The sequence below is a fragment of the Chenopodium album genome, chromosome 10, assembly GCF_948465745.1.
Source record: "Chenopodium album chromosome 10, dcCheAlbu1.1, whole genome shotgun sequence".
Classification (NCBI taxonomy): domain Eukaryota; kingdom Viridiplantae; phylum Streptophyta; class Magnoliopsida; order Caryophyllales; family Amaranthaceae; genus Chenopodium; species Chenopodium album.
The window spans coordinates 21829038-21856920 of record NC_137843.1 but is presented as its reverse complement, the minus strand read 5'-3'; the positions used below and the strand labels follow the sequence as shown (position 1 = coordinate 21856920).

The 27883-nt window shown below is 40.0% G+C and overlaps 1 protein-coding gene across 1 annotated transcript; it reads right to left on the bottom strand.

Moving 5' to 3' along the window:
- Nucleotides 1-640: 640 nt before the first annotated feature.
- Nucleotides 641-18910, bottom strand: LOC145565046 (protein FAR1-RELATED SEQUENCE 5-like). Its single transcript, XM_081625159.1, has 12 exons — nucleotides 18812-18910; nucleotides 18397-18511; nucleotides 18265-18278; nucleotides 17672-17818; nucleotides 15781-15884; nucleotides 14742-15045; nucleotides 13950-14639; nucleotides 13285-13844; nucleotides 1029-1475; nucleotides 912-926; nucleotides 725-784; nucleotides 641-668 (listed from the first exon to the last, which is right to left on the bottom strand). The coding sequence occupies exons 1-12, from the start codon at nucleotides 18908-18910 to the stop codon at nucleotides 641-643; spliced, it is 2583 nt and encodes an 860-aa protein (XP_081481285.1).
- Between the last annotated feature and the right edge of the window lie 8973 nt (nucleotides 18911-27883).

Sequence of the window (27883 nt, the reverse complement as noted above, 5' to 3'; positions counted from 1 at the left end):
AAGTTGACTCGAAGTGACCCAACTTTAATTTAAGTTAGATTAAAAGAACTATGTTAAAGGTAAAAGAATAAAGTTTAGAAAATGTAATATTTCTGAAATATGGTATTCGCTTTTAAAGTAAAGAAAAATACTATTAAAGTAAAAGAAAATGGACTAAACGTGAAGGGAATACAATGTCTAGAAAAGAATAGTGATATTTGTAAAGGGAATGAGGATGAGTACTACATGAGTGTCTAGGTAAGATGAAATGTTTTATGATTGATCTCATACTCTCAAAGTTGGTTCAATCCTTACCTTTTGACCATGCTTTACTTAGTAGCTATCAATATAGAGTTGTACGAGTACTTGTACATTGATAAGAACTAGAGTGAATTTGTGGTGATTCACGGGAAATGTTTATGTTTTGAGGTAAACAAACTCATCTCAAACGTGGTAAATGTGGTTCCATGCTATTTTTAGAAATATGTCAAGTATTTTGGAATGGAAAATGGAAATCATGTCAAGTATTCTAGGACGAAAGGAGTAATATAGGATATTATCTTCAATTTTGTAAATAAGGACATTACATAAATCACACAATTCATATGATATAAAATATCATAAAGTAAATGAAACATTTCATAAAGTTAATGTGTAATAGCTAACAGTAAATAAACTGCACTTTAATTCTGTAGTACAATTACATAAATTAAATGTAAAAATATTACAATAATAAAAATTAAACTTCAGTATATCTTGATCTTGATCTTCGAAAACTTCTTTAAATTTCCAAGTATTATAATAACTGCACAAAAATAAACATCTGAAAATCAGTGAAAAATTAAAGTAAATAAATTAAAATGTAAAGTAAATTAATTTCAACTTAAAGTAAATGAGAAAATTACAAAGGTAAAATACCAAAAAAAAAGTACCAAGTATAATAATACCTGCACAAAAATAAAAAGTAAATCAAGTTAAATGTTAAAGTAAATAAATAACAGATTAAAGTAAATGTAACACATTTAAAAGTAAAATACCTGAAGCACTACTTGTTCGGACAGTTTCTACTGTCATGTGAAACACCAGATTGCCCACAAGCTCTACAAGTTCTGCCCTTTTTGGATTTTTCTTCAGAAGCTATTTCTTTTTCACTCTTCAACCGCTTTGAACTTCTGGAAAAACCTTTATTAAGACACTGATTTGGAGGCAAGATGTTTAAATCTACTTCATTTGACCTAACCAAAACCTGAATATCAGCATCTTTCACTTCTTTTGAACTAGTTGCATTATCAGGATTATTCTTTGTCAGCATTTTCTCTTCAAATGAAGATAATGTCCTAATAAGCTCAGATAAATCATCCTCTGGTTGGTCAGATAAACTCACACAACTGAAAATCTTGGACCACACATCACTCACCAATTGCTTCTTGTAATCATACTTAGAAGCATCATCCAGAATAACATTTATGGCTGAAGCTTTCTTCAGAACTTCTTTTCTCCAACGATTCAAGATATAAAAATCAGGAATTTCACGTATAGATATGCCTTTTGTTTAGGGTATTTTTACCCCGCCATGTGGCCTAATCGGAGGGCGACACGTGTCAGCCCAAGGATAGTCCAAAGTGGACCATTCCCCGCTTGACACGTGTCATCTCAGATATTTGGGAAAATGTCGGCCTTCAGGCCCAAATCCCGAGAAAGCCGTAGAACGGCGCAGCCCACCAATGATTAGGGTTTGATACCCTAATCAGGGGCGCAATTCCCAAGGACCCTATAAATAGGGAGATTCCCCTCTTTTGGAGGACAGGTTGATATTTTAAGGTATTCATTGCAAACCGTCCCTTTGATAGAGACAACTGAGCTTGGAATCCAAGCAGATCCCCACCTTAATTTCCGCACCTTTTACTCTACTTCAAGTTACTAACTTGAGCGTTGGAGGCGGAGCACCATCCAACTGGTGTCTCCGTTAATTTTGCAGGTACAGAGCCGGCAGGATCAGTCTTCGAGTTGTAACTCTCCCGAGGGACAAAAAACCCCAAAACATTTGGCGCCGTCTGTGGGGAGAGTACCTCAAGATGGTTCAAAACTCTGTACCGATTCTCAATTCTACCTCTCTACGTCCGGGTACCCAGACGGGTAACTTGGATGACTTGCAACCGGTTATTCAACCGGTCGGGTTCGAAATCCCCCAGCCTCCACCTCAGCCTCAGCCAGAGGTATTCACTGAGGAGGAGGATGAGGAGGAAGATAATGATGTTGAGGCTTACATCTCTAGGGATGGATCTCTCATCTCTAAATCTATTCGTTCCAGGGATCAACTGGAGCGAAATGAAGACCAGGCGGGCCCAAGCAGGCGCCCACCTGGAAGGCCAGACGGGGAAACCCATAAGGCCAAAGGTCAAGCCCCAGTCACCCGAGATGAGCTCATGAGATTCATGACCTCTTTCAAAGGTGAAATCAAGGCTATGATCAACAAAAACAAGGCAGGCTCTAGCAAGAGTCAGCCGGCTAAAAAGACTCCCACTTCTGGAAAGAAGAAGAAGCCGGTCAAGGACAGGCAGCCAACTCCTCATCCAAAGGAGAAGGCAGCCGCAACACTTGACTGGTCTAAGATTCTGATGCCCCGGCGACCCCAGCCGGAGGCACAAAATGCGTCTACCTTCGATGCACGACAAGTCATCGATCGAAGGAGGCGGCAGCAGTCTGAGTCAGCTTCCACTTCGAGCTTTCCAGACAGCTTCAAGCAAGCTTCTGCAAGGAACTCTGTGTCCTTGAATGAGAGTCGGACAGGCGGTAAAACCGTCAACACCGAACCTCAGCTGATGATAGGGTCTATACCATACCCACCTCAGGCGCAGTATGGGCAATATGGCCTCCAGTTCATGCAGCCACCTCCTTTTGGAGGTCAGGCGGCATATACTCCTGCCCAGCCTCTGGACTGGCAGCTTCGGCTAATGAGGCTAGGCGAACAGCCGCCTGCCTTTGCAGCCAATATAACCGAGGCGACTCAGCCGACCAAGGTTAAGAATGTTTTGGTGGGCACCTATGATGGTACCACCAACCCGGAAGACCACCTGATGGCATATACCAACCTCATGTGCTTATAGGGGTGGGACGATGCCACCTGGTGTCGTTGTTTCCCGGCTACACTGAAGGGCATTGCCCAGCAGGGGTTTGGCAACTTGCCAGCCGGTTCTGTTGATAGCTTCAAGAGGCTAGCCTTCTTGTTTGCAACCAACTTCTCAATGAACATTCCTGCCAAGAAAACGAGCCTTGATTTGAGCACCGTTAGGCAGGGTGAGAGAGAAGGGCTACGCGCCTATGTCAGGCGGTTCAACCTGGTTAGAATACAGATCCAGGGGCTGTCTGACGAGGTAGCATTCACAGACTTTTTCAAGGGTCTGAGAGACGGGTCGGCTTTTAAGTTCGACCTTGTTAGAAAAGGGGCATTTACGCTACAGGCGGCCCTGAGGGAGGCGGAAAGCTATATACAGGCTACCGACCTCTGCACGCCTGGTGGCCAGTCAGACTCCAAGAAGTCTGACAAACAGAGAGACAGCCGGCCAGCTCAGCCGGGTAATAAAAAAGAAAAGAGCGGAAAGAGAAAAGAAGTCTGGGCGGTCAGCGATTCTGAGCAGCCGTCCCAGAAGAAGAAGAAAGAGGTTAAACCGTACGTCCCCAAGTACGAGTTTAACAAAGACCGCAACTCCATCCTCATGGAGGTAAAGGACCGGCTGTCCATTGAGAAGCCGAATCCAATGAAGAGCTCCGTCCAGTCACGGAACAAAAATAAATATTGCCAGTTCCATGAGGAGGTTGGCCATGACACCAACGACTGCTTTAGTCTGCAGCGGACGTTGGACCGTCTGGCTGACAAAGGGCTTTTAAAGTCCTACATTTATAAGTCCCCAGTCGGGGCAAAAAAGAAGAGCGAGGGTCAGTCCTCCAAGGCTACCCAGCCGGCTAGTAGTTCGGATACAGATAAGGATCCGGTCTACACTATAGCAGGCGGATTTTCATGTGGTGGCCCTACCATCCGGGGCACCAAGAGCCATCTTCGAAAGATGGACAAGGATGATGATGAGCAGGCGTCTGCCTCCTCCACCTTCCCAGACGTCCTCATAACTGAGAAGGACAGGGGCAGCGTCCGCCGTCCGCATGACGACCCGGTCGTCATTGAATGTAAGGTTGCCAACCAGCTGGTTGGACGGATCCTTATTGACACCGGCAGCTCGTCGGACATCATCAGCCTCCGGTGCCTGCAGAAGCTGAAGTACAACTCCAGCAGCATGCATCCGGTTACCCACCCCTTGGTTGGTTTTGGGGGTGGGATGGTCTACCCAGCCGGCAGAATTGATTTGCCCATCCGGCTGGGAGAAAAAGGCCAGGGACGGCATGTTGTCGTCAGGTTCTTGGCCGTGGAGGAGTTGACCGCCTACAATATTATCCTTGGTAGGCCAACCCTCAACGAAACCAAGGCGGTGATCATCCCGTCTCTCATGCTTGTCAAGTATGAGCGGGATGATGGCTCTGTTGGTTCCCTGAACGGGGATCAGAAGACGGCTCGGGAGTGTTATCTCTCAGCCGTTAAAGATACTGTGGCCTCAGACGGCCAAGGGAAGGAACCAATAGACCTTGACGCTGTCAAGGATGCCAACCCTGCCCCACCAGCCGTTGGTAAGAAGAGAAAAGCGCCTCTGCTGGTGGAGGTGAAAAAAGAGAAAAAATAGCAATCACTGGCCGGCGAACGGTCAGACGAGCTCCGTCCCCAACCGGCTGGAGAACACATTGATCTCGTTCTGGACGACAGCCGTCCAGAGCGGACGGTGAAGGTTGGGACGGCTGCTAATGCTGCCCTGGGTGCAGACTTGCACCTTCTGCTGAAAGAATTCAAAGACATCTTTGCCTTTGAAGTGGAAGAGATGCCAGGCGTCAGCCCGGATCTCGCTGTCCACAAACTCGCCGTGGATCCCAAAAAGAAGCCCACCCGGCAAAAGAAAAGAAACCATGGCGAGGAAAGAAGTCAGGCGGCAGCTGCCGAAATCAAAAAGCTGCTAGACGCCAGGTTCATTCGGCCCTGCAATTTCCCCGACTGGGTGGCCAATGTGGTCCTTGTTAAGAAACCGAATGGGACCTGGCGCATGTGTGTTGATTACACAGACCTCAACAAGGCGTGTCCAAAGGACAGTTACCCGCTTCCAAAGATCGACAGTCTGGTCGACTCTACAGCCGGTCACGCCTTGATGAGCTTCATGGATGCCTACTCCGGCTTCCATCAGATACCCCTCTGGAAAAAAGATCAAGAGAAGACGGCCTTCGTCACTGATTTGGGGTTATTCTGTTATACTGTGATGCCGTTTGGCTTGAAGAATGCGCCTGCCACCTTCCAACGAATGATTAATACGGTCTTCATCAATCAACTTGGGAGGAATGTGGAGGCGTTTTTGACATGATAGTCAAATCCAAGCAACAGGCGGATCACCTTGCTGATCTCCGAGAAACATTCACCACCCTCAGGCGGCATAAGGTCATGTTAAACCCCAAGAAATGCGTCTTTGGTGTTGAGTCGGGGAAGTTTCTCGGATTCCTGATTGATCAAAGGGGGATAGAGGCTAACCCCGAAAAGATACAGGCGGTAATTGACATGAAGTCACCCCGTTCTGTCAAGGAAGTCCAGAGGCTGACTGGTTGCCTGGCCGCCTTGGGGAGGTTCCTCAGCCGGTCAGGTGACAAATGCCTTTACTTCTTCCAAGCAATCAGGAAGAAAACCAGGTTTGAATGGGGAGACGATGCTGAGACGGCATTCCAGAAGCTAAAAGAGCATTTGCACTCTCTGCCTAGGTTGGTCAGTCCTCTACCTAGGGAGACGTTGTATATGTATTTGGCCGTCTCAGACCATGCTCTCAGTGCCGTTCTCCTTGCTGAGCGAGACGGCGTTCAGCTCCCGGTTTACTTCATTAGCCATGTTCTTAAAAATGCTGAACTCCGGTACCCCCTGGTTGAAAAATTTGGCTTTGCTTTGTACATGGCATTCAAAAGATTGAAGCCTTACTTTCTGGCTCATCCGGTGGTAATTTACACCGACCAGCCACTCAAGCGGCCAATGTCTACCTTGGAGTCATCCGGAAGAATGCTAAAATGGGCTATTGAAATGCAAAGTCTTGAAATCATTTACGAACCAAGAAAGGCAGTGAAAGGTCAGGCGTTTGCCGACTTCATTGTGGAAATGACCCGTCCGGTGGCTCCGGATAATCTTGATCAGGTTTGGAAAGTGTATGTAGACGGGAGTTCTACGAAGAACGGCTGTGGTGCAGGCGTAATTTATGAGTCTCCTGAAGGGGACAGATATGAGTATGCACTACGGTTCAATTTTCAGGCCTCAAACAATGAGGCGGAATATGAAGCCCTGCTAGCCGGAATCCGTATGTGTAAGGCGGCAGGGGCAACAAAAATTGACGCCTACTCAGATTCGCAGTTGGTCGTTAGCCAGTATCAGGGAGCATATGAGGCAACTCACCCGGCTATGATCAAATATCTTCAGGCGGTCAAAGAAGAGGCTGGGTCACTTGAGGAGTTCCGGCTGAATCAAGTGCCCAGGTCTGACAATAACCAGGCGGATGCGCTATCGAAGCTTGCATCTTCCGCCTGCCATGATACGCCTCGGTCAGTCTTCTGGGAAGTACTTGAAAAAAGAAGCATCTTTGAAGATCCTATTGGAATCCTAGACCGAAGCTCCACCTGGATGGATGGCATCCGGGCGTACCTCTCAGACGGCACGCTCCCTGATTCGCCACAGGAGGCAGCCGTTCTGAAAAAGCGAGCTGCAAGCTTTGAGTTGAGAAATGGAGAACTCTTCAAGGCGGGGTTTCTTAAGCCTCTATTGAAGTGTGTAACCCCAGAGAAGGGGAAGGAAGTTCTCGAAGACTTGCACTCGGGGTTCTGCGCCTCCCACATAGGCGGCAGATCTCTAGCCGTCAGAGCCAGACGGCAATACTTTTGGCCTACTCTAGAGGCAGACGCCAAAGAATTGGTGAGAAAATGTGACAAGTGCCAGAAATTTGGCAAACTTATTCACCGCCCGGCTACTGATCTGACGGTCATCCATAGCCCAATTCCGTTTGCAAAATGGGGCATGGACATTTTAGGTCCTTACACGCCTGCACCAGGCGGTAAGCGTTATATCTTGGTGGCTGTGGATTACTTCACCAAGTGGGTAGAGGCTGAGGCGGTAAAGAATATCAAGACATCAGACGTCATTTCCTTCATCTGGAAGAATGTCATCACCCGGTATGGGGTACCTATGTCCATGGTGTTTGATAATGGCCCTCAGTTTGAGACGCCTCAGCTAAAAACTTGGTTGGGAGATCAAGGGATCTCAACCTGTTTCGCATCAGTCGGCCGTCCCCAAGCAAACGGCCAAGTTGAAGCCTTCAACAAGCTGATCTCAGACGGCATAAAGAAGAAAATTGAAAGAGCCGGTGGCCTATGGGCTGAGGAATTAATCCATGTCCTATGGGCCATCCGGACAACAACAAAGAGGTCAACCGGAGAAACCCCATTTCTCATGGTTTACGGTGCTGAAGCCGTCTTTCCCATTGAACGCTATGAGCAGACTCTCAGAGTCATGTTATATGATGAAGAGGCAAACTGGGAGGCAATGCGCCTGGCATTGGATTCACTTCCAGAACGTAGGGGCAATGCCGCCTTGCGTCATGAGATTTACCGTCTGAGAATGACAAGAGCCTACAACAAGAGAGTACACAGGCGTCCCTTGAAAGTGGACGACCTAGTGTTACGGAAAATGGAGGCAACCGGTAGGGCTAATGAGCTTGGAAAGCTAACTCCTAATTGGGAAGGCCCCTACCGGATTTATGAAGAAGTAAGAGACGGCACCTATCGCCTGGAAACTCCAGACGGCAGGCGCCTGCCTAGAACTTGGAATGTAGATAATTTGAAAAAATACTACTTCTGAGATTTTGTAAATTTTGTAAACAAGAAGCACATTAATGAGAAGTTGCTTTCTGTTATCATATTTTGTTTCCCGTCTGAACCCAGACGGGTCACCTGTTTGTTTTTCTGAGTTCTTGGAAATCGAATTAACGTCTGATTGATGAAGAGGCCAATGGCCAGATAAGTAAGCTAAGCATAGACACGCTTAGTGGCTGTACAGCCGGTCTATAACAAGACCAGAGGCCAATGGCCGGATGGCTACTTCGACCTAAATTCGCCTGTCCCAACATGGACAAAGGCATCCGGCGACACCCCTCCGGGTGCAATCGTCGCAGAGAGAAGCCAACCTGCTTACTCTACGTACCTATGCAGGCGGCCAAAATTGGATGGCTGAATCAGCCATCCATAGCCGTCTGACCTGAGCAATCTCAGGAACGACCAAGTTTTGATCACCGGATGTCCACAGGACATCAGCCGGTGACCGACTGAAGTTCCTACTTAGATTACTTTTTGAAATTATACAAGTCCCCCCAATGGGGTAGAAGGACATTGAAAGTATAATTGGATTACAATCACCCCAGGCGGCATTTGCCTTCCTGCACCATGAAGGGTCAGGCGGCCATTTGCCTCCTATCCCCAGGCGGCATTTGCCTTCCTGCACCATGAAGGGTCAGGCGGCCATTTGTCTCCTACCCCCAGGCGGCATTTGCCTTCCTGCACCATGAAGGGTCAGGCGGCCATTTGCCTCCTATCCCCAGGCGGCATTTGCCTTCCTGCACCATGAAGGGTCAGGCGGCCATTTGTCTCCTACCCCCAGGCGGCATTTGCCTTCCTGCACCATGAAGGGTCAGGCGGCCATTTGTCTCCTACCCCCAGGCGGCCATTTGCCTCCTGCCCCCAGGCGGCATTTGCCTTCCTGCTCCATGAAGGGTCAGGCGGCTCTATTTGCCTCCCTACCCTGTCAATGCAGACGGCCACCATTGGACGGCTGAATCAGCCATCCATAGCCGTCTGACCTGAACAGTAAGAAAAAGAGCAAGTTTCGGCCCCCGGATGTCTAAGGACATCAGTCGGAGACCGGCTGCATTTCTTAGCGTTTTTTAAAAAAAATTTGTACACATCCTCATTCGGGGCAAAGAGTTGTACAATGGCTATATGAAGTCTACTAAGACGGAAAACACCGTCTAGTTAGACGCTGAACCGCCTGTTAATGTACGGCTGTGTACTTGGTTTGGGGCAATCACTACTGTGATTGATTGACTTACAGACATATCATGCTCTTTATAGCATCAGACGTCCCCAAGTCAATCAACCGACTCCACCTGGAACCAACCACACAGCCGTCCAGGGGCAAGGTCAGCCGCATACTTTTGATAAGTTAGGCAGAAAAAATTGCAAATGCAAAAATTTTTTAAGTGCAAACACATGCGCAAAGTTATAAAACCGACTCAGTCGGTTGCATTCATTGAACTTTCCACCCAGCCAAACGGCTGGGATGGATCAATTGTTTAATAAACCCGGCTCCTCAGCCGGTAAAGAGACAAGAATACTCGGCACGCAGGCCGGAAAAGTAAATTGTTTGGCATACAGCCGCAGAATACTTGGCACTCAACCGCTTAAATCATTGGCCTGCAGGCGGCCCTTCCTGGTTCTCCTCGCCATCATCCACGATTTCAACCTCTGGAGCCTCTGGATCTTCAGGCTCAGGTTGTTCCGTCTCAGCCCAGGCGAGGAAGGACTCCGGTTCTGGCTCACCTTTCTCTTTCAAGTAGATGACCTCGTCTGCATACTTGTGAGCCAGGGCCCAGACGCCATAATCCTTTCCAGGATTCAAGGCATCCCAGGCGATCTTCATCATAGCCTCATTATCGGCAGCCATCTCAGCAACCAGACGGTTTTGCTCCGCCTGGAGGGTTGCTCGAAAATTCTCTTGAGCTTTGGCTGCCGCCTCCTCCATCTTGGCCACTTTGCTCTTCAGATCAGCATTCTCTGAAGAGACTCCTTGAAGAGCCTGGAGGCTTTCTTGGGCCTTCTGGAGGTCCTCCCTAAGTTTAGGGAGATCCACCTCCGCCTTCTTCTGGGCCGTCTCTGCAGCCTCAGCCTTCTCTTTGACCGCCTACAGTTCCGCTTACAGCTCTTGAATCTTGGCCGCCTGCGTCATTTCTGTTGCTTTAGTTTCAAGTTCGTTAAGTATGGAGGAATGCAAAGCGACATCAGTGGCAGTGGAGGCGGACTGCTTTGCCCGTCTTACCTCTTCCCGTTTGCGGGTGTAGGGACGCTTGAGCCCGTCTACCCGCAGCAAGGCCTGTAAATTAAACAAGGTTAAGGAGGCAGGCGGAGCAGAAAACAGAAAAGTTATTGAAAATGGCTAAGTACATTACCTCAGCCAGAAGGGAAAGGATACGTTCAAGATTGAACGTCTCAATCCCAGGGATAGCATCCTTATCCCGTTTGCCTACAGCGTCCAGCATGGCCCTGGCATGCCTCTAGACGTCTGGCCAGCGAGGCGATTGATCTGCATCACAATCAGCGTCAGACTGAGTTACTAAAGCAGCGCCTATCTGGTTCCGACCGTCTGAGGATGACGTCTGCTGGGAGTGTGATTTCACTCGCAGCGGCCATCCCAGCTCAGGCGGAGATTCAAAGGGGTTCTTACCTGCAGAGCCGGCCAGGCGGGAGCCGCTGGCAGCCGTTGAGAGCCCCCCGGTTGCAGGAAGAGGCTGGGCCAAGTCAAGGCCAATGGAGCCTGACACTTGCTCCTTCCTCCCTCCAATCCTCATTTGCCTCCCAGGCGGAGCAGTAGGAGTAGCAGAGGAGGCGGCCTTCTTGGAGGACTTGCTGGGGTTAGAGACGGGGGTCTCCTTCCTGGCCCGTTTGAGGTTCCTCTCAAACGTCTTGTCCACCTTGCCTCCCTGAAAAAATTATAACTTAATGTCAGCAGACGGAATGAGGAAACTGTGAAAGTTAACTCACAAAGTAGGTCAGGCGTTACCTTAGCCCTGAGGTCTCGCGCCTGGGCCTCCGCCAAGTCACGGCGGATCTGCGCTGAAGACCGTCTGGGTGTCTTCTCTTCAGGCAACATGTTTAATGCTTCTTCTGCAAGATCAGACGGGAAAGCAGTTAGAACATTATTAAGAAATTCATTTCCGATACAAAAGTACTGCAGACGGAAGTGAGTCAAGCGCATACGTCTATCAAACATGTGCCCTAGCCCACAGGCGGCTAGGAAGCACTCGTCCCTGAGCCAGGCGCTCTTGGGGATCCAGTTCTTCGGGACCTTTATTGTTTCCCCGGTTGACAGGGTTGCGTCTGTGAGGCCGAAGAGATCAGCCTCAATTATCTTTTCAAAATCCTCATCCGGGATTCGAGGAAGGCAGCACTTCCGACCCATAAGGTCGGGCTTCTTATTGTACAGGCGGAGTTCATAGTTCTCCCGCCTGGTAGGAGCCGTGCACAGGTAGAACCTGTGCTTCCAGCCGTCAAATTTGGAGACCTTATCCAAGGTCATCATGTATTGGGGAAACGTGGTCAGAGTGTACCACGCTCTATACCCGCCTGGGGTACGACTGAGATAGTGCATCTTGGCGAATGCTTCCCAGCCGGGGTGAACCCCTTGGAATTCGCAGGCGGCAACATACCCCAGAATGTTTGCCCAAGAATTGGGGGTAAGTTGCCAGACTCCGAGGCCGTAGCCTCTCAAGATTGACTTCACCGCCTGGTGAAGGGGGAAGCGGAGACCCGCCTTGAACGTTGCTTCATAACAGCCGAAGTAGCCGTTTGCATTGCGTTCAGAGTCTTCCCAGGAAATGGTGCCGTCTGGGGGAGGCACCCTTATACCCCACCCGTCTCCCATTGGGTGGGCCTTCAAGAAATTTTTGAGACCCTTCTCCATAAGGTCAATATCTTTTGAGGAGACGTGGATTCTAAAGGGGTCATCTTTCTCTTTCCACGTCTTCCTCTCTTCTTCCTCACTATCGTCAAGCGGGGGAAGATCATCACTGCTTTCAGAAGAGGGGATGTTAAGAATATCTCTCGCCTCCTCCCCTGACAAAGAAATTGAAGCTGAGGCGGCTTCCTCACCGCCTTGGTTATTGTCCTCTTCCCCGCTTTGGTCACACTCCTCCAAAAAGGAATCAGGGGGAGTTGGGGGGCCGCGCGGAGGGGATCTCTCCGGAGCCGTCTGGTGTCCAGAGCCAGACGTCTCCCCCTCAGACGTTTGATCGCCTGAGTCATCGCTTCTGTAATTTGGATCTCGTGCCGTCTGCTTAATCCGAGCCATTGTGTCCTGCACAGACGCGCAGATGGTCGGAATCCAAGCATGAGGGTGGTCCCAACACCCAGAGACGGCACTACCAGTCCTAGACTCAGCCGTCCCTGGTGAACGGCTGGATTCTATCCTAGGTTGTGCCGTGTGCGTTGGTGATGAATCCATTTATTGCAAGGAATATATACAAACGGAAAAATGAAAAAAGAGCTGAAAGAGTCAGAGACGGTACCTTTAGATTTGATATCTGAAGGTAGACGGTTCCGCCTGTGTTGGTGCGGCTGAGTTCTTCGAATTTGCGCCTGACTCAGACGGATGACTTCTGTTCTCTCTTTCAAGATTCTAAGTTAACTCTGAAATTTTGGCAAGGCGTAGCAAAATTATGAGGGTCAAACGGCTATATAAAGAGGGTAAATGAAGGGGTACTCCCGTAATTTACCCAGAAGGTGAACAGTAGTTTTTTGGCGGTAAATTTACCATCATTCAGCGAGTGACATGTGTCACAGATGCCACGCGGATTGCCACGTCACATCTGTGAGGGGCAAATGTTTAGGGTATTTTTACCCCGCCATGTGGCCTAATCGGAGGGCGACACGTGTCAGCCCAAGGATAGTCCAAAGTGGACCATTCCCCGCTTGACACGTGTCATCTCAGATATTTGGGAAAATGTCGGCCTTCAGGCCCAAATCCCGAGAAAGCCGTAGAACGGCGCAGCCCACCAATGATTAGGGTTTGATACCCTAATCAGGGGCGCAATTCCCAAGGACCCTATAAATAGGGAGATTCCCCTCTTTTGGAGGACAGGTTGATATTTTAAGGTATTCATTGCAAACCGTCCCTTTGATAGAGACAACTGAGCTTGGAATCCAAGCAGATCCCCACCTTAATTTCCGCACCTTTTACTCTACTTCAAGTTACTAACTTGAGCGTTGGAGGCGGAGCACCATCCAACTGGTGTCTCCGTTAATTTTGCAGGTACAGAGCCGGCAGGATTAGTCTTCGAGTTGTAACTCTCCCGAGGGACAAAAAACCCCAAAACACCTTTCATAATATAAAGAATGTGTCTACATAAGATGCCTTGACTCTCAAACATTTTACAGGTACAACTTGACTCATATGTGGCCAAGTCAAAATTTACATCAAAATTTTTCCTTTTCTCATGATCAACAATTATAGAAAACTCCACACCATCTCCATGCAGAGAACTACAACTTTCAACACCATATGAGAAATAGGCTACCTGGCATTCTTCTTGAAAATCATAGGCACGAGTATAAACAACAACAGTGTGCTTTTCCAAGTGTAAATGAGTAAGCAATTGAGGCTTAGATTTATTAAGCCTATTCAACTCATCCTGTTCATGCGTTTGAGTATCAAGAGCAGTTTCATAACGGACAAAGAATTCAACACAAGTTACATGGGGGTTTGTAAAATTACAAAAGAAACTGTTTTCACCTTCAGACCTAGAAGTAGAACGCAGTAACCCACCCATAAATAAGTCCCTGAAATATGTAGGGATCCAAAGATGTTTAATCTTGAACATGTATGCAAACCAATCATGATTGACAAGGTCAAATTCCTCCATAACACTATTCCAGCCATCAACAAATACATGGGGATCAATTTCTCTATCCCAAACTACTGCACTTAGCTTTTTCAAGTAGTCAGTTTAATTAGAAAACTGAGTTCCAACCTTTTCAAGTACCTTCCTCATTATGTGCCACATACATAATCTGTGTTTAGTCTTGGTAAAAACCTTTTGTATGGCAATACCCGTTGCAGGGTCTTGATTAGTGATTATACAAGAGGGTTCTCTTCCCATACACTTAAAAAATGTTTGAAATAGCCACACAAAAGATTCTACATCTTCTTTAGATAATACAGCAGCACAAAATGTAACACATCTCTTATGATTATCAACTCTATTAAAAGGACAGAAAACCAATGAATATTTATTTGTATCATAGGTAGAATCAAAAGAGAGAGAGTCCCCAAACAATTGATAATCTCTTCTACCAATAGCATCAGCCCAAAAAACACGAGTCAAGTGCCTGCTTTCATCAATACAGTAATCAAAATAATAACCCCCTTTACTGGTTTTCACTTTTTGTTCAAGGTTTTGAATAAACATTGCATCATCGGCATTAGAAATATAAACTTTTAAGTCCCAAGAAAAATTTTTGAAATCATTTTTACTGCCCCTGACATTTTCAAACTCACCACAAAGTTCTTTCATGATCCTATAAGACATAACAACCCCTATATTTAACTTTGAGTTGTCAAAAATAAACTTCTTATGAGCAAAATTTAAACCAACTTCATATTTAGGAACCCGCCTAGTAAAAGGTTTAGAAAAAGGGTGAGCTTGAGGCTCATAAAAAGAATAAACAACATATTGGCCACCATTACAAAACCTAAATTTAATCTTAGCAGGACATCCAACTCTCTTCACAGTTTTTTTCCTTAAACATGCACCTTCAACTTGTTTACCAGCTTTCTTGTTATTTGTCACATACCCTTCTTTGCTACATAATAAATATTTAATTACAGTAACTCCTTTATCATTAGAATCATCCTTATTCTTTTGTACTTTAGTAGTACTAGAACGGACTTTAAATCCACACTCATTGGCATATTTGTAATAAAAGGCAATACCAAGTTCAAGAGTATCAAATTTCATTCCAACAAAGGGTTTGTTTTCTAAAGAACAACTTGGCATATACTCTTTATCACCTCCAGAATTATAATATATCCTAGGAAGCATAGGCTGAGTGAGTGTTTTAAAAATTCTTACATTCATATCTTCATTAGTGACAGCAGCAGAACAATGCTCTACACTTTCAGTCATCTTCCTGAAAAGTAAATGAATCAAAGAAAAAAGTAAATAAACAATAGCAAAAAGTAAACCAATTTTAAAAAGTATACTAACAAAAACTATTAGAGGTATACTAAAAAGTTAATGACTCAAAGAAAAAAGTAAAAAAAAAAAAAAAAAAAAAAAAAAAAAAAAAAAAACTGAAAAAATTAAACAAACTAAAAACCATGAAGTTATAAGGATTAAGCAAAATTAATAATGAAAAGTAAATCACAGCATAACAAAATCATAATATAAGACTCAAAACAACACAAAATCATAATATGATGCAATGAACAATAAATCGTAATATCAGACTCAAAACAACACAAAATCATACTATTAGACTCAAAATTAAAAAAAAAACCCCAAATCGTAATATAAAACCCTAAAATGTAGTAAGTAATTCAAAAAAAATCCCTAAATCGTATTATATGAACCATAAATCGTAGAAAGTACTTCAAAAACCACAAAACCATAACAAAACAACGTTAAATAAAACAGATATAAGCTGGAAAAATCGAACGAAAACAAAAACAACAATTCAAATATAATAAATGGAACGAAAAAACAAAAAATCTCAAATTGAACAAAACAGATTGCAAATTGATAAAAAAATTCACAAAATCACAAAAAGTATAATAAATAAAAAAGAATTACCTCAAACAATGACGAAAACAAAGAATCACAGCAAAAAAATGATTAGCGAAGAACAAAATCCTGATTTTGATACAAGAGAAACGAAAATACAGAGAGATTTGAGAGTAGAGAGAGAAAGTGAAAGAGAGGAGAGAGAAACAAAAGAACCGCGAAAAGAACAGGAGAAAGGTCATTCAACTGGCAAAAGTACCAAAAATGCCCTTAATGAAATTGAAAAAGGCGGGTGAAACACAAGCCGTCGGATTGAGAGCAATCAAAGATAATGATGAGTTCCTAGTTCCTATTATAGGACTTGGTTCTCACATGATCCCATTTATATATATATATATATATAGGAATTTCTACAACCTTGTAACAATATGTCAAGGGAACGAAGATGCAACAAAAATTTGTGATGATGCTTTGGAACAATTGTACAAATCTGTAAGAAAAGTGTTCCAAACAAATGAAGAAAAAATTCGTGAACTTGATGAAGAAGAAGAGAGAAGGAATACAATAAAAGATTCATAACGACCAAAAACTAAAGGAAGACCAAAGAAGAACAAAAAAATTAGAGTACATTTTAAAAGAAGAAGAACAGCAACAAGAGATCCAAATGAGTTTGGTATAAAAACTCCAAATCCACAACTCATATAATATAGGGTGATTTTAAAAATAATCCATAATAATTGTAAAAAAAATACTATGTTCTGATATCTTTGTTTTGATATTTCAATTTTTAAAATATTTCTAATTTTAATATAAATAAACTTTTATTTGACTGTAATAGCCAATTATCAAAGAAAATATAGCTTATATCTGACTAATATTTTATAATACCTAATTAATAACTTTATAATATCTGATGAATAATTTGTAATACTTGATTAAATTTATATAAAACCTGACTTATACATTGTAATTTCTGACTAAATAATGTAAAACATGACTAAAATTATTATCAAAGAAAAGAAAATTAATCTCTTACTGTACTTAATAACTTGACTAAAACTATTAATAACTCGACTAAAATTATGTAAAACCTGACAAAGATAATATAAAACCTGACTAAAAAAGCCTAATTCATTCATAACATAACTAACCTATTATTTGTTTATACTTAAATATTATTATCAAAGAAATTAATATTTGAGTACACTTAAGTATTATCAAACAAAAGAAACTTAATATCTGACAATAAAAAGAAAATATATACATATAAAAAAATGAATGTAAATTGTAAAAATAACTTATATGTACTTCTTGAACTAAAACAATTCCTCAAAAAAAAAAATCTACTTCTTTACAGAACCATTTACTTCCTTATCTAACTTTACAACTTTACCTAAATGCTAATCCAAAAACTTTTTTTTTTTTTGCTCCAACATGAATTGCTTCTCTTTTCTTTTATTAAAGCAGTTACATCATCTGCATATTTCTTCTCAACCTTTCTCCTTGCAGGTTGAGCATTCAAAATGATGTGCTTCATAGTAGAAAAAGAAATGCAATCATTCCACACTTTCTTGCACCAAAAATTTTCTTCTCTATTCATCAAATGAAAAGTAATATTTCATCTGTAAATCTTCTTATTTTGCTTCTGCAAATTTATAAAAGAACACATAAATAAGAACAGTAAAAAATCATTAGTAGAAGTAAAAAAATTTAAGAGAAAAAAAAACTTACAAGTTTCAAATTAACAATTCTAGCATCTAATCCAATGTACTTTTGCATACAAACTAACGGAAAAACACCACAATCATTACTTTCAGTGGTTATTCTCCATGAAAAGTGAGGAATATTCCAAGGCAGACCCGTAATAATATTAGCTTTCGGATGACCATGCTTGCTTAAAAAAAATCTAGGAGTTTTAACCTATATATATATATATATATATATATATATATATATATATATATATATATATATATATATACAAGTATAATTTTCTATAAGAGAACTAAAACTATTATTTTTAAAATTCTTACCAGATATGTATCAATTTTGTCGTACGAATCAAAACTCTGACAAAGACCACTTCTATTATTTATCCAATCTATAGATGGATCTTTACCAGGAATGAAATTCAAAACCATAAGAGTATAATGATAATGATACCAAATAGGAAAGATAATCTGCAAAATATGTTAAAAACTATTACCATACAAAATAATAATAATATCTAACTAAAAGAAGTTAATACGTGACTATAAAACCATAACATCTGATTCGAAAGAAATAATAGCTTACAAAAACAAACTATTATCTGACTAGAATGAATTATTACCTAAATTTAAGAAGCTAATACCTGAGTAAAAGAAGCTAATACCTGACTATAATAGGCTAATACCTGACTATAACAAGCTAATATCTGACTATAAAAATGTAATACTTGACTAAAAGAAGCTAATACTTGTCTATAAAAATATATTACCAGTAAAAGAAGACAATAGCTAACTATAAAAATATATTACTAGAGTAAAAGAAGATTATAGCAGACTAAAAGAAACTTATACCTGACTATAATAAGTTAAAACCGAACTATAAAATTCTAATGTAACAAATGAAGTTAAAAACCTACCAACTCTGCTTCAGCTATATTGAGAAAAGGAGTAAACTCAACCCATTGATTTATACAATTATAAACACCATGAGGATTATGTTTTTTTCAACTTCAACGCAAGCTCCTTTTTTTAAAAAATCTTCCTTAAACTTTCAAATTGTTCTGGATCATCTTTCAAAGTCTCAAAAAATTTCTCCTGTTCTTTGATGAATTTAACTTCTTCCTGGTACAATTTTCTCTTTGTTAAGTATCTCTCAATAGATTCCTACAAAACATAATGAAAAAAATAACATGAATAAAACAATATTATGTTATATAAATAAAACTTCCGGAAATAAATATGTAATGAAAAAGAAAAAATTATAGAAACTCCAATATGAAAACAAAATCTTTTGTATTGAAAAATGCCTCTGTCAGTTATTTTGCTTTCTTCAACATTTAGTACGTAATTCTAAGCATCAATACCAGCACTGTTAACTCAGATAAAAGGACGCAGCGAACTAAACTCCTCTCTAACAAAAATGATATCACTTTTTAACTTATTATCGCTACCATACTCACAAACCACATACCCAGTATCTTCATTGTACATATGTCTGTTACGCTCCTTAATTGCCTCATCTGAATCATTAGGATCTAAAACCTTCTCATCATCATATCTCATATAAGAGAGAAAATCACACATATATTTTTAATGTTCACTCAAAATTTTCAGATATAAAGGCTTATTTTCCTGCAAACTCCTAGAGACAAGAACATGTCGATTTCGAATAGGAATCTTATCAATAGGGGGTTCTACCCAATTAGGATCACCTGCTGCTTCTAAATCAGCCTGCAATGTCAACTACTTCTTATCTTTTAAATGTTGCAATCTCTTATCCCTTTTTTCAGAATACATATCAGCAGGACTAAAACTGATTTCAGTGGAAACAAGAACATTAGGAGCCTTAGGAGTTTTATCTATATCAATTAACTCAATATATGTTTTTGGAGTCTAATCTCTAAATATCATGAGATGATCTTGAGACAAATCAACAACAGATTCCTTTGCAACAAATTCCTTTGCAATAAATTCCTTTTGAACATCTTTATTCCTCAATAACTTTAAAACTTCACTTGTATGTCTAGGCTCAGCTTCTACTTCCTACAAGAAGAAAAAAAAAATTAATATCAAACAAAAGTAATCTAATCCATGACAAAAGTATACTAATTCCTGACAAAAACAATCTAATTCCAAACAAATATAAATTAATTCTGACAAAAATAATCTAACTCCTGACAAAAATAAACAAAATTCTGACAAAAGTAATCTAATTCATGACAAAAATATACTAATTCTTGACAAAAACAATCTAATTCCTAACAAAAAAAACTAATTTCTGACAAAAATAGTCTAATTCATGACAATAACCTATATTCTGACAAAAATAATCTAATTCTTGACTAAATTAAACTAATTTCTGACTAGAATAATCTAATTCCTAACTAAAATATAAAAATTCTTGAATAAAGTAATCTATTATCAAACAAAAAATATTGTATTAAATAACATAGAACAATACCTGATGAGCCTGACCAATAGCTACGTGATGTTCTTCAGTATCTTTAGATTGAATAAATTCATCAGATTTAGTAACAACCTGAAATCATATATATAACTTAAATAGATTAATAAATAAAAAATATATTAATTTATATGATATATCAAATTTAAATACAGATATTATTTTTAAAAATTATTAAAATAAAATACAAATATTAGACCTTAGATTTGTTGTCATCATCCTTAAGATTGCTATTACCCTTGTTTTCATTTTCTTTTTCAGTAACTACTTGGAGTTACTTCAGGGGAACTTTGTAAGGGAAAACTGTAACTATTGGTGATTTTGCTTGAGATGGTTGAGGAGTAGGAGTAATTAACTGAAACTTAGGCATTGAAAGATCTACCTATAAAAAACTCTTCCCTTCTTGCATAATCCTTGTCTGATTCTCATTAAAACCATTTGAATAAAAATCATTGAGTCCCTTAGCTTTCATTGGTGTTCTTTGAGGTGATGTTGAAGTTTCAAATAATCTTGTGACAGGTTCATAACCAAGAATAGCTTCTCCAACAATAGAACCACCAACTGATTGATTCAAACCTTGATCAATATCAGTTTCATGCTCCACAGTGAATACATTGGCTTCATCTTTATTCTCCTCTCCTATCCCTTCAACTTTAGAATCTACAAGCATATCAGTTTCATCCTCTACATTGATTTCATTGCCTTGATCTCTATTCTCTAAATTACCTTCATTGTCTTCAGTTTGGTCTTTTTCCAAATTATATCGTTGATCAAGATCAGAAATAACATTATTCAGCTATATAAAATCAAGATTAATATCAGATATAAATCTTTAATAAATTTAAGATATAAAATAATAATAAAGATAATAAACTTAATTACAATATTATCAGCCTTACGCTTATTATCAAATTGATCCAAATCAAAAGCTAACTTTTTGCTCTACATAGCAACTTCCATTATTTGATTAATTTTTACAAAGAATTCAGGATTAGAATATATATAATCTTCTCCTTTAGATTGAGACTCTTGTGAAAATGTCCTTGCTTCATCCTTCAAATCAATAGCAAAGTGAATTCGGTTCTCTAATACAATCATCAAGTCACGACCAAATTTCATCATTTTCTTCTTCACAAACTAGTAAAAAATAGAACAAAAAGTGAATAAATAACATATAATAAAATATTGTAATTCCTGACAATTATTATCTAATTCCTGACAAAAATATTGTAATTCCTGATAAAAATTAACTAATTCTTGACAAAAATAATCTAATACCTCACATAATATAAATCGGTAAATCCCTGACTGAAATAATCTAATTCCTGACTGGAATATTCTTATCCTGACAAAAATAATCTACTTTCTGACTAAAACAATCTTATTCCTGACTAATATAATTTAATTCCTGACAAAAATAACTTAATTCCTGACCAAAATGATCTAATTCCTGAATGAAATAATATATATCCTGACTAAATTAATCTTCTATCAAATAAAATTTTTTAAAGCTGACTAATAAACTTAAATTATTCAAAAGATGAGATTTTGAACTTACATCAATATCCATCTTGTCAATTTCATCATCAGTTGGAAAATCTTGAGGTATCATGTACATAACAATATATCAAGCTTTTTCATCTTCAACTTTGAAACTAAAGCTAGCAGGTTGTACACCAGGACTTTCCTTCTTTACATCCAAATCTTCTTCATCACTCTCTTCAATCTTAAACATTAATGCTCTTAAGATGAAAAGCTTTTAAAACAGCCTCATCATTTTTACCAGCATACTGCTTTAGAATGGTATGAGGATATAACTTTAAAGTACCATAGTCCATATTTTCTGCAACAGCCTTAATCCTTTCATTCAGACTTTTACAAGTCCAATTCATTATAAATGGCTTCCTATCTAAGGTGGTCCCAAAATAAAACTTTTGCAAAAAGACAATAACAAGCGCAACAAGACAACCATTTATTTCTTTTAATTTAGCTTTCCCTCCCCATCTGCCTTCCTCTTCAGAGCAAAAGCTTGAAATTCTGATATTGATTCACATAGAGAATCCATCACATAACCAGCCCAGTTGTAAGTCTTTATAAACGAACATCTTCCAAAGACTTAATAATGTTAATGTTTGGAGACTTATCACCCATTGGAACCAAAAAAGGGATACAAAAAAAAAAGTCTCTTGAATTGATAACCCCATCTCTATATTTGTCAAACAACTCCAAATAAGTGTTAAAATTGACATATGTCTTTTTTTTAGTCTCTCCAGTTTTCCTTTTCTTACTTTCACCAACTTTTTCAGATTCAACAACATCATCTAAACCCATAAATTGCCTCCACTCTGACTTCAAAGCATCATCGGGATTAAATCCTTTCTTCATTTTTGATATTTCTTTCACAAGTCTATTAGTGGAAAGAATACCTAACACATCAGCAATATCACAACTATCTATATAAATGACAAGTTCCTTTTTACCGACAATTAGATTTCTAGCCTTAGGATTATAATGGGTAACTACATAGTTGTATAAATGATGGCTAATGTTATTCTTCAAATTAAGTACAGCAAACCACCAAAACCAATCTCTATAACTTCCTTCTTTTGCTGCTCACTAAGATCTTCCAGAACTTGACAAAGTTGATTACAAGTGGATTTAGTACCAACTGTTATGTCTGTAATATCATCTTTAGTAATAGCACTGAAAAATTGAAAAGTAAAAATAACATTAAAATTATAACTTGACAAAAATAATCTTATTCTTGACAAACATATTCTATTATCAAAATAACATACACAATCTAATTCCAGACAAGGAAAATCTAATTTATGATAGAAATAATGTAATACCTGACAAAATTAAGGTAAACCCTGACAAAAATAATCTACTATCAAACAAAAACAATGTAATATCACACAATAATAAGCTAATTCCAGACAAAAATATTCTATTGTCAAACAAAAACTATCTAATTTCTGACAAAGACATCCTATTATTAAATAAAAATAATTTAATTCCTGACTAACATAATGTAATTCCTAACAAAATAATTGTAAATCCTGACAAAAATAATCTATTATCAAATAACAACAATGCAATTTCAGACAACAATAAGCTAATTCCAGACAAAAATATTATGTATCAAACCAGAAATGCTCTGTTTCTCGACAAAAATATTCTATTATCAAACAACAAATGCTCTATCCAAACAAGACATTTTACGAAATAAATAGAATAGAATTTCAAACCTAACAACTCGACCTCGATTAAAACTAGGCTTAGGACCACGCTTCTTCAATGAAGATTTAGAAGGATCCCTATAAATCGAAATAATAAGTTATAAAAAAGGATTTCAAAAAAAATAAATGTATAACTGTAGGGAATATTTCAAGCATCCCACACTTGAGCCCCACTGTGATCATGCACTTAAGCATGGTGGCATCCAAAGGGAAGGAAGCTAGAGCAAAGAGTCGCCAACAAGTTTTAGGAACTTGTAAACCATTAACGATCACAGAGATCGCTAAATCCATAGTGGTCTTGAACCATGACTGGATATTCGGGAATGAAGGTACAAATCCAACCTAAAACAGATTGAACCTGCCCTAAATATGCCTCTACTTTGTTCTTCTTATATTCATGCGCGCTTTCCAATTAACATACAATCTATATTAACCCTAAGCCTGTGTAATCTATGTTGGTTGATTATTAATGCACAAACAAATCTATTATTAGTGATCACTTGAATTAAAATCATATTAGCCTAAATCAAATTATTAATTATCTTATTAAGTGTGATTTCAAGTACAAATTCCCTTTAAACCTGCAAGAGAGGGCGTGATCAAGCAAAAACTGACGTAGGGAAAATGTAGGTCGTTATATAATCTTCCCTAGAGCCAAACAAATTTATAAACGCTTAACAAACCTAAATACGAGTATAGAGGTAAGTCAAGGGTCGAACCCAAAGGAACGATAATGTTCAAGCATTCTCAATTATGCGCCTAAGCTAGGTCAAAATCGAAGGTAAGAGGGAACACTAACAACTAACAAACAAACGGCCAAACAAATAAAGCACTAGGGAATGGGGATCAACAAGTAATCATGACAATTGTAGCAACTCGAGAACAACATGCAAATCAAAGGTTGCAAAGACTAATGGTAAGAGCAATCAAAAGAGCTCAACAAACTATCTCCTAGAGGTCTAACTAGCGCCAACTCAGGAGACTTTAACTAGAAACGTCACTAATCGAACGCAATCGAAAATTGTGAGCTACAAATCAATGGTCCGTATCAATGTAGACTCACAATGTAATCTAGCATAATTCTCAAGGCCTAATCGAATTGCACACATGCACAATTTCCATTAATCACTTTAATCTCAACAATTAATCAACACAATTCCCAAATTAAGCACAATCAATCAATCATACAAGTTTCACCCAATCCCTAACCAAACAACTACTCTAACATCATCATCTAATCAACTAACAACTAAGGAAATCAACAAAATATCAAGAACAACTACACTAATCAAGCATCAAACATCAAAATAAATCCAAAAAAACATGAATATTAAACAAAGCAATAAAATGAGATAGAGTTAGAAATGCTCATTGATAATAGAGAAGATCTTCAACACAATTGTCACCATTGAATCTTCAATCTCTCAATCACCATTGAAATTCCTCACTTTCTCTCTCTAAATCTACTCCTAAACTAACCCTAAAACTAGAGAGAGAAACTCTCAACTAAGCTAAAATTAAGATAAAAAATATGTCCAGAATTGCCTCTAATTCGGGTTACAAGTAGATATTTATAGGAGGCGCGAAGCGAAACTGAGCAAAAACAGGGACCCAGAGCGGCGCGCCCGCGCCCGTGGATTGCGCGCCCGCGCTCCTCTGGGTTCCTTTGGTTCTTCTCGTGCGTTCGCTGATGGCTTCGAATGAGCGCACCGAATGATGATGATGGACACCAAGGAGGCAGATCAAAAGGAGTTCGACAGTGGGTTCAACACCGCATCTTCATGAGAGCGCGGCTTGAGAGCGCAAGAGCTAGAATTTGGAGAATCCACTTCCTTGCATCTTAAGCTTTCCTATTGCCATGAGCTTGCTCCAAAAGCATATTCTACCTTAGTAAACCACCAATATCAAGACCCGGTCCTTGTACAATACCTACAACCATAAAAAGAGAGCAAATAAAGGAGAAAAGACTAGAAAAACCATAGAATGCACAAAACCACAAAATAAGAGAGAAAAGGTAAAACAAAGAGGAAAAGCATAAAACTAAGCATTTATTCAATAAGAAAGTTATGAAAAGGAGGCAAAAGCAACCTAAATGCTCATCAAATGGGTGCCATTTATGACACCCATCAATAACAATAACATCAAGCAACATAATAATATTGATACAACAAATCATCATCATCATAACAATAACAATTTCAATCTCATCAAAGAATAATATTATTAGCAAGATCCTAGGCATGATATTAACATGATTAATAACAAATCATAGAATTTCACTAAACATTAAAAATTCGGCTTTATTCCTATCACGATACTAGAAAGCAATGAAAGCATCCTAACACGATACTAGAAATTAATAAAACATTCTAAGCATGATTTCTAAAGAAAGAGAGAAATATAATTACTCACTTTGAAGCCTCGTACCTCTTTCTATTAAAACAATACACACGTTAGTAACTTCAATAAAAATATAAAATCAAACAATAATAACAATAATTGAAATTAGATTTGGGAACAAACCCTCAAAACTATCAACCTTTCATGTCGAGGTGTAAGGCAACTTTGAGATTGGTTAGGTGTATTCGAATCTCATGAATGAGAAATGGTGTATTTTGAAAAGGCTAGGCTTAGAAAGAGAGATAGAACAAGCTTTAGCTTAGAGAGAGAGAAAAGATTGAATAGATGATCGATGATGATTTGAAAACGGGGGATATTGACCATATTTTTAGAGAAAAATCGACTGTAAACGATAAAAAGAGTCAGAATCAGACTCAGAGTAAAACTAGCTCCATCGCGACGCGACGGGCCTATTGCGATGCGATAGCTCCATCGCATGGCGATAAGCCCATCGCAACGCGGTGAACCTATCGCGGTGCAATGGTTGCTGTATGATAAAGTTTCCGTATGGTGTCCTTCTCCTAATTAAATTAGGTTACTTGAAGTTCGTAGTTATCTTTAATTAAACCGGATTTAATCTTTTGAAACACTTACTTTATTCCAATTAGAATTCTTTATCTTTTCAAAATCAAATATAATTATAATTAATAATCCTAATCCCATTAGAACTCAAAATAACCTTCTAGAAGATTCTAGAAAACTAGAATAAATCCTAATAACTTTAGGAATATAATTAAAATTAATGTACCCTCTACATGATCATTGGGTCGCCCATAAAACTCATTTAAGACCCAGTTTAGTATTTTGGCCATAACTTCCTCGTTATAACTCAGAATTGGGCTTATAATATATCATTGGAAAGGTCTTTTCAAACCCCATCCAATTACACGATTATTGGACCCATATTATGGACCAAACTAAACTGGGTTGGACGATTTTCATAAATAGGATATGTTTTGAGTGATTTTGTCCCTCGGGAGAGTTACAGCTCAGAGATTGATCCGACTGCGCCTGTACCTACAAAACAACGGAGACTCCGGGTGATTGGAGCTCCGCCTCCAACTGTCAAGTTAGTACTTGAATGAGAGTAGGAAAAAGGTGTGGAAATTAAGTGAGATCTTCTCGGATTCCGAGATCAGGTGTTTCTCCGATGTAAGAGAATGTAGGGTATGATGTAATGAATTGTAGGTGCCCCAAAATGGGGGAAATCTCCCTATTTATAGGGTCATCGGGAAATGTGCCCCTGATTAGGTCACCCTGACCTAATCTTGCTGGGCTATGCCGAATTACGACTTTTTTGGGATTTAGGCCCTTGAGGGCCGCCTTTTTCTCTTAGATTCTAGGAGTGACACGTGTCAAATGGAGATTGGTCTGATTTGGACCAATCAGGGTATGACACGTGTCACGATTTGGTTGGCCCACGCGGCATGGGTAAAATTACCCAAAATATTTGCCCCTCATAGATGTGACGTGGCGTGTTACGTGGCATCTGTGACACGTGTCACTCAGCCAAAATAATTAATTTAATTAAGAAAAAATAATAATTTTTTTTAACTGTGAAATTTTAACTTTTCACATTCCGAGGGAAATTACAAAAATGCCCCTACATTTACCCCTTTATAAATACATGTTTTTACCCCCTTGTTTTGGATGTTTCCAAAACTTTTTAGAGAGAGAAAGTCAAGAGAAATCTAGAGAGAGAAACTCTGACCATCGTCTGCGTGAATACAAACGTTGCTTCTTTTCCGCCTGCCCCAACCGGTTTGACAACCGCCTGTGCCCCACACAAGCAAGGTTGTCTTTAGCAGCATTTCTCAGCCGAGCATTACCGCTTGCCCCTCTCTCATAGACAAAGGTACCGCCTCTACTCCCTTTAGCTCATTATTTACATTTGTATCATTTTATTCAATAAATGGGTTCATCACCAACACACACGGCACGACCTAGGTCAGTAGTCAGCCGGTCTCCTGGTACGGCTGAGTTTAGGACTGGGAGTGCCGGCTCTGGGTGCATGGAGCAATTTTGTACTCCTTAACTGACCATCTATGTGTCAATGCAGCACACGATGGCCAGAACTAAACAGACATGCTCCAGACGGCGTCGAAGAGACGGTACATTGGAAGTGCCGTCCAGCGAAATTACCCCGGTTGAGGGATCAGAGAGTAGAGAAGAGTCAGAGGAATATTCCCCGTCTGAGATCCCTAGAACCCCAAGTGATACAATCTTGGGTGAAGTAGAGGGCAGTGATGGTGAGGAAGTTGGCTCCCTAATGGAACTGGATGAGGCTAGCCCCGAATATAGAGACGGGGGAGAGTCTGCATCAGGCTCGGGGTTAGCCGGCGAGGAGGTCTCTCGAGAAGGAGACGGGGAGAGCTACGCCTCAGGGTCTAGCTCTGAGGATGATAGTGATGTCCCTCTTTCCCCGCTTGA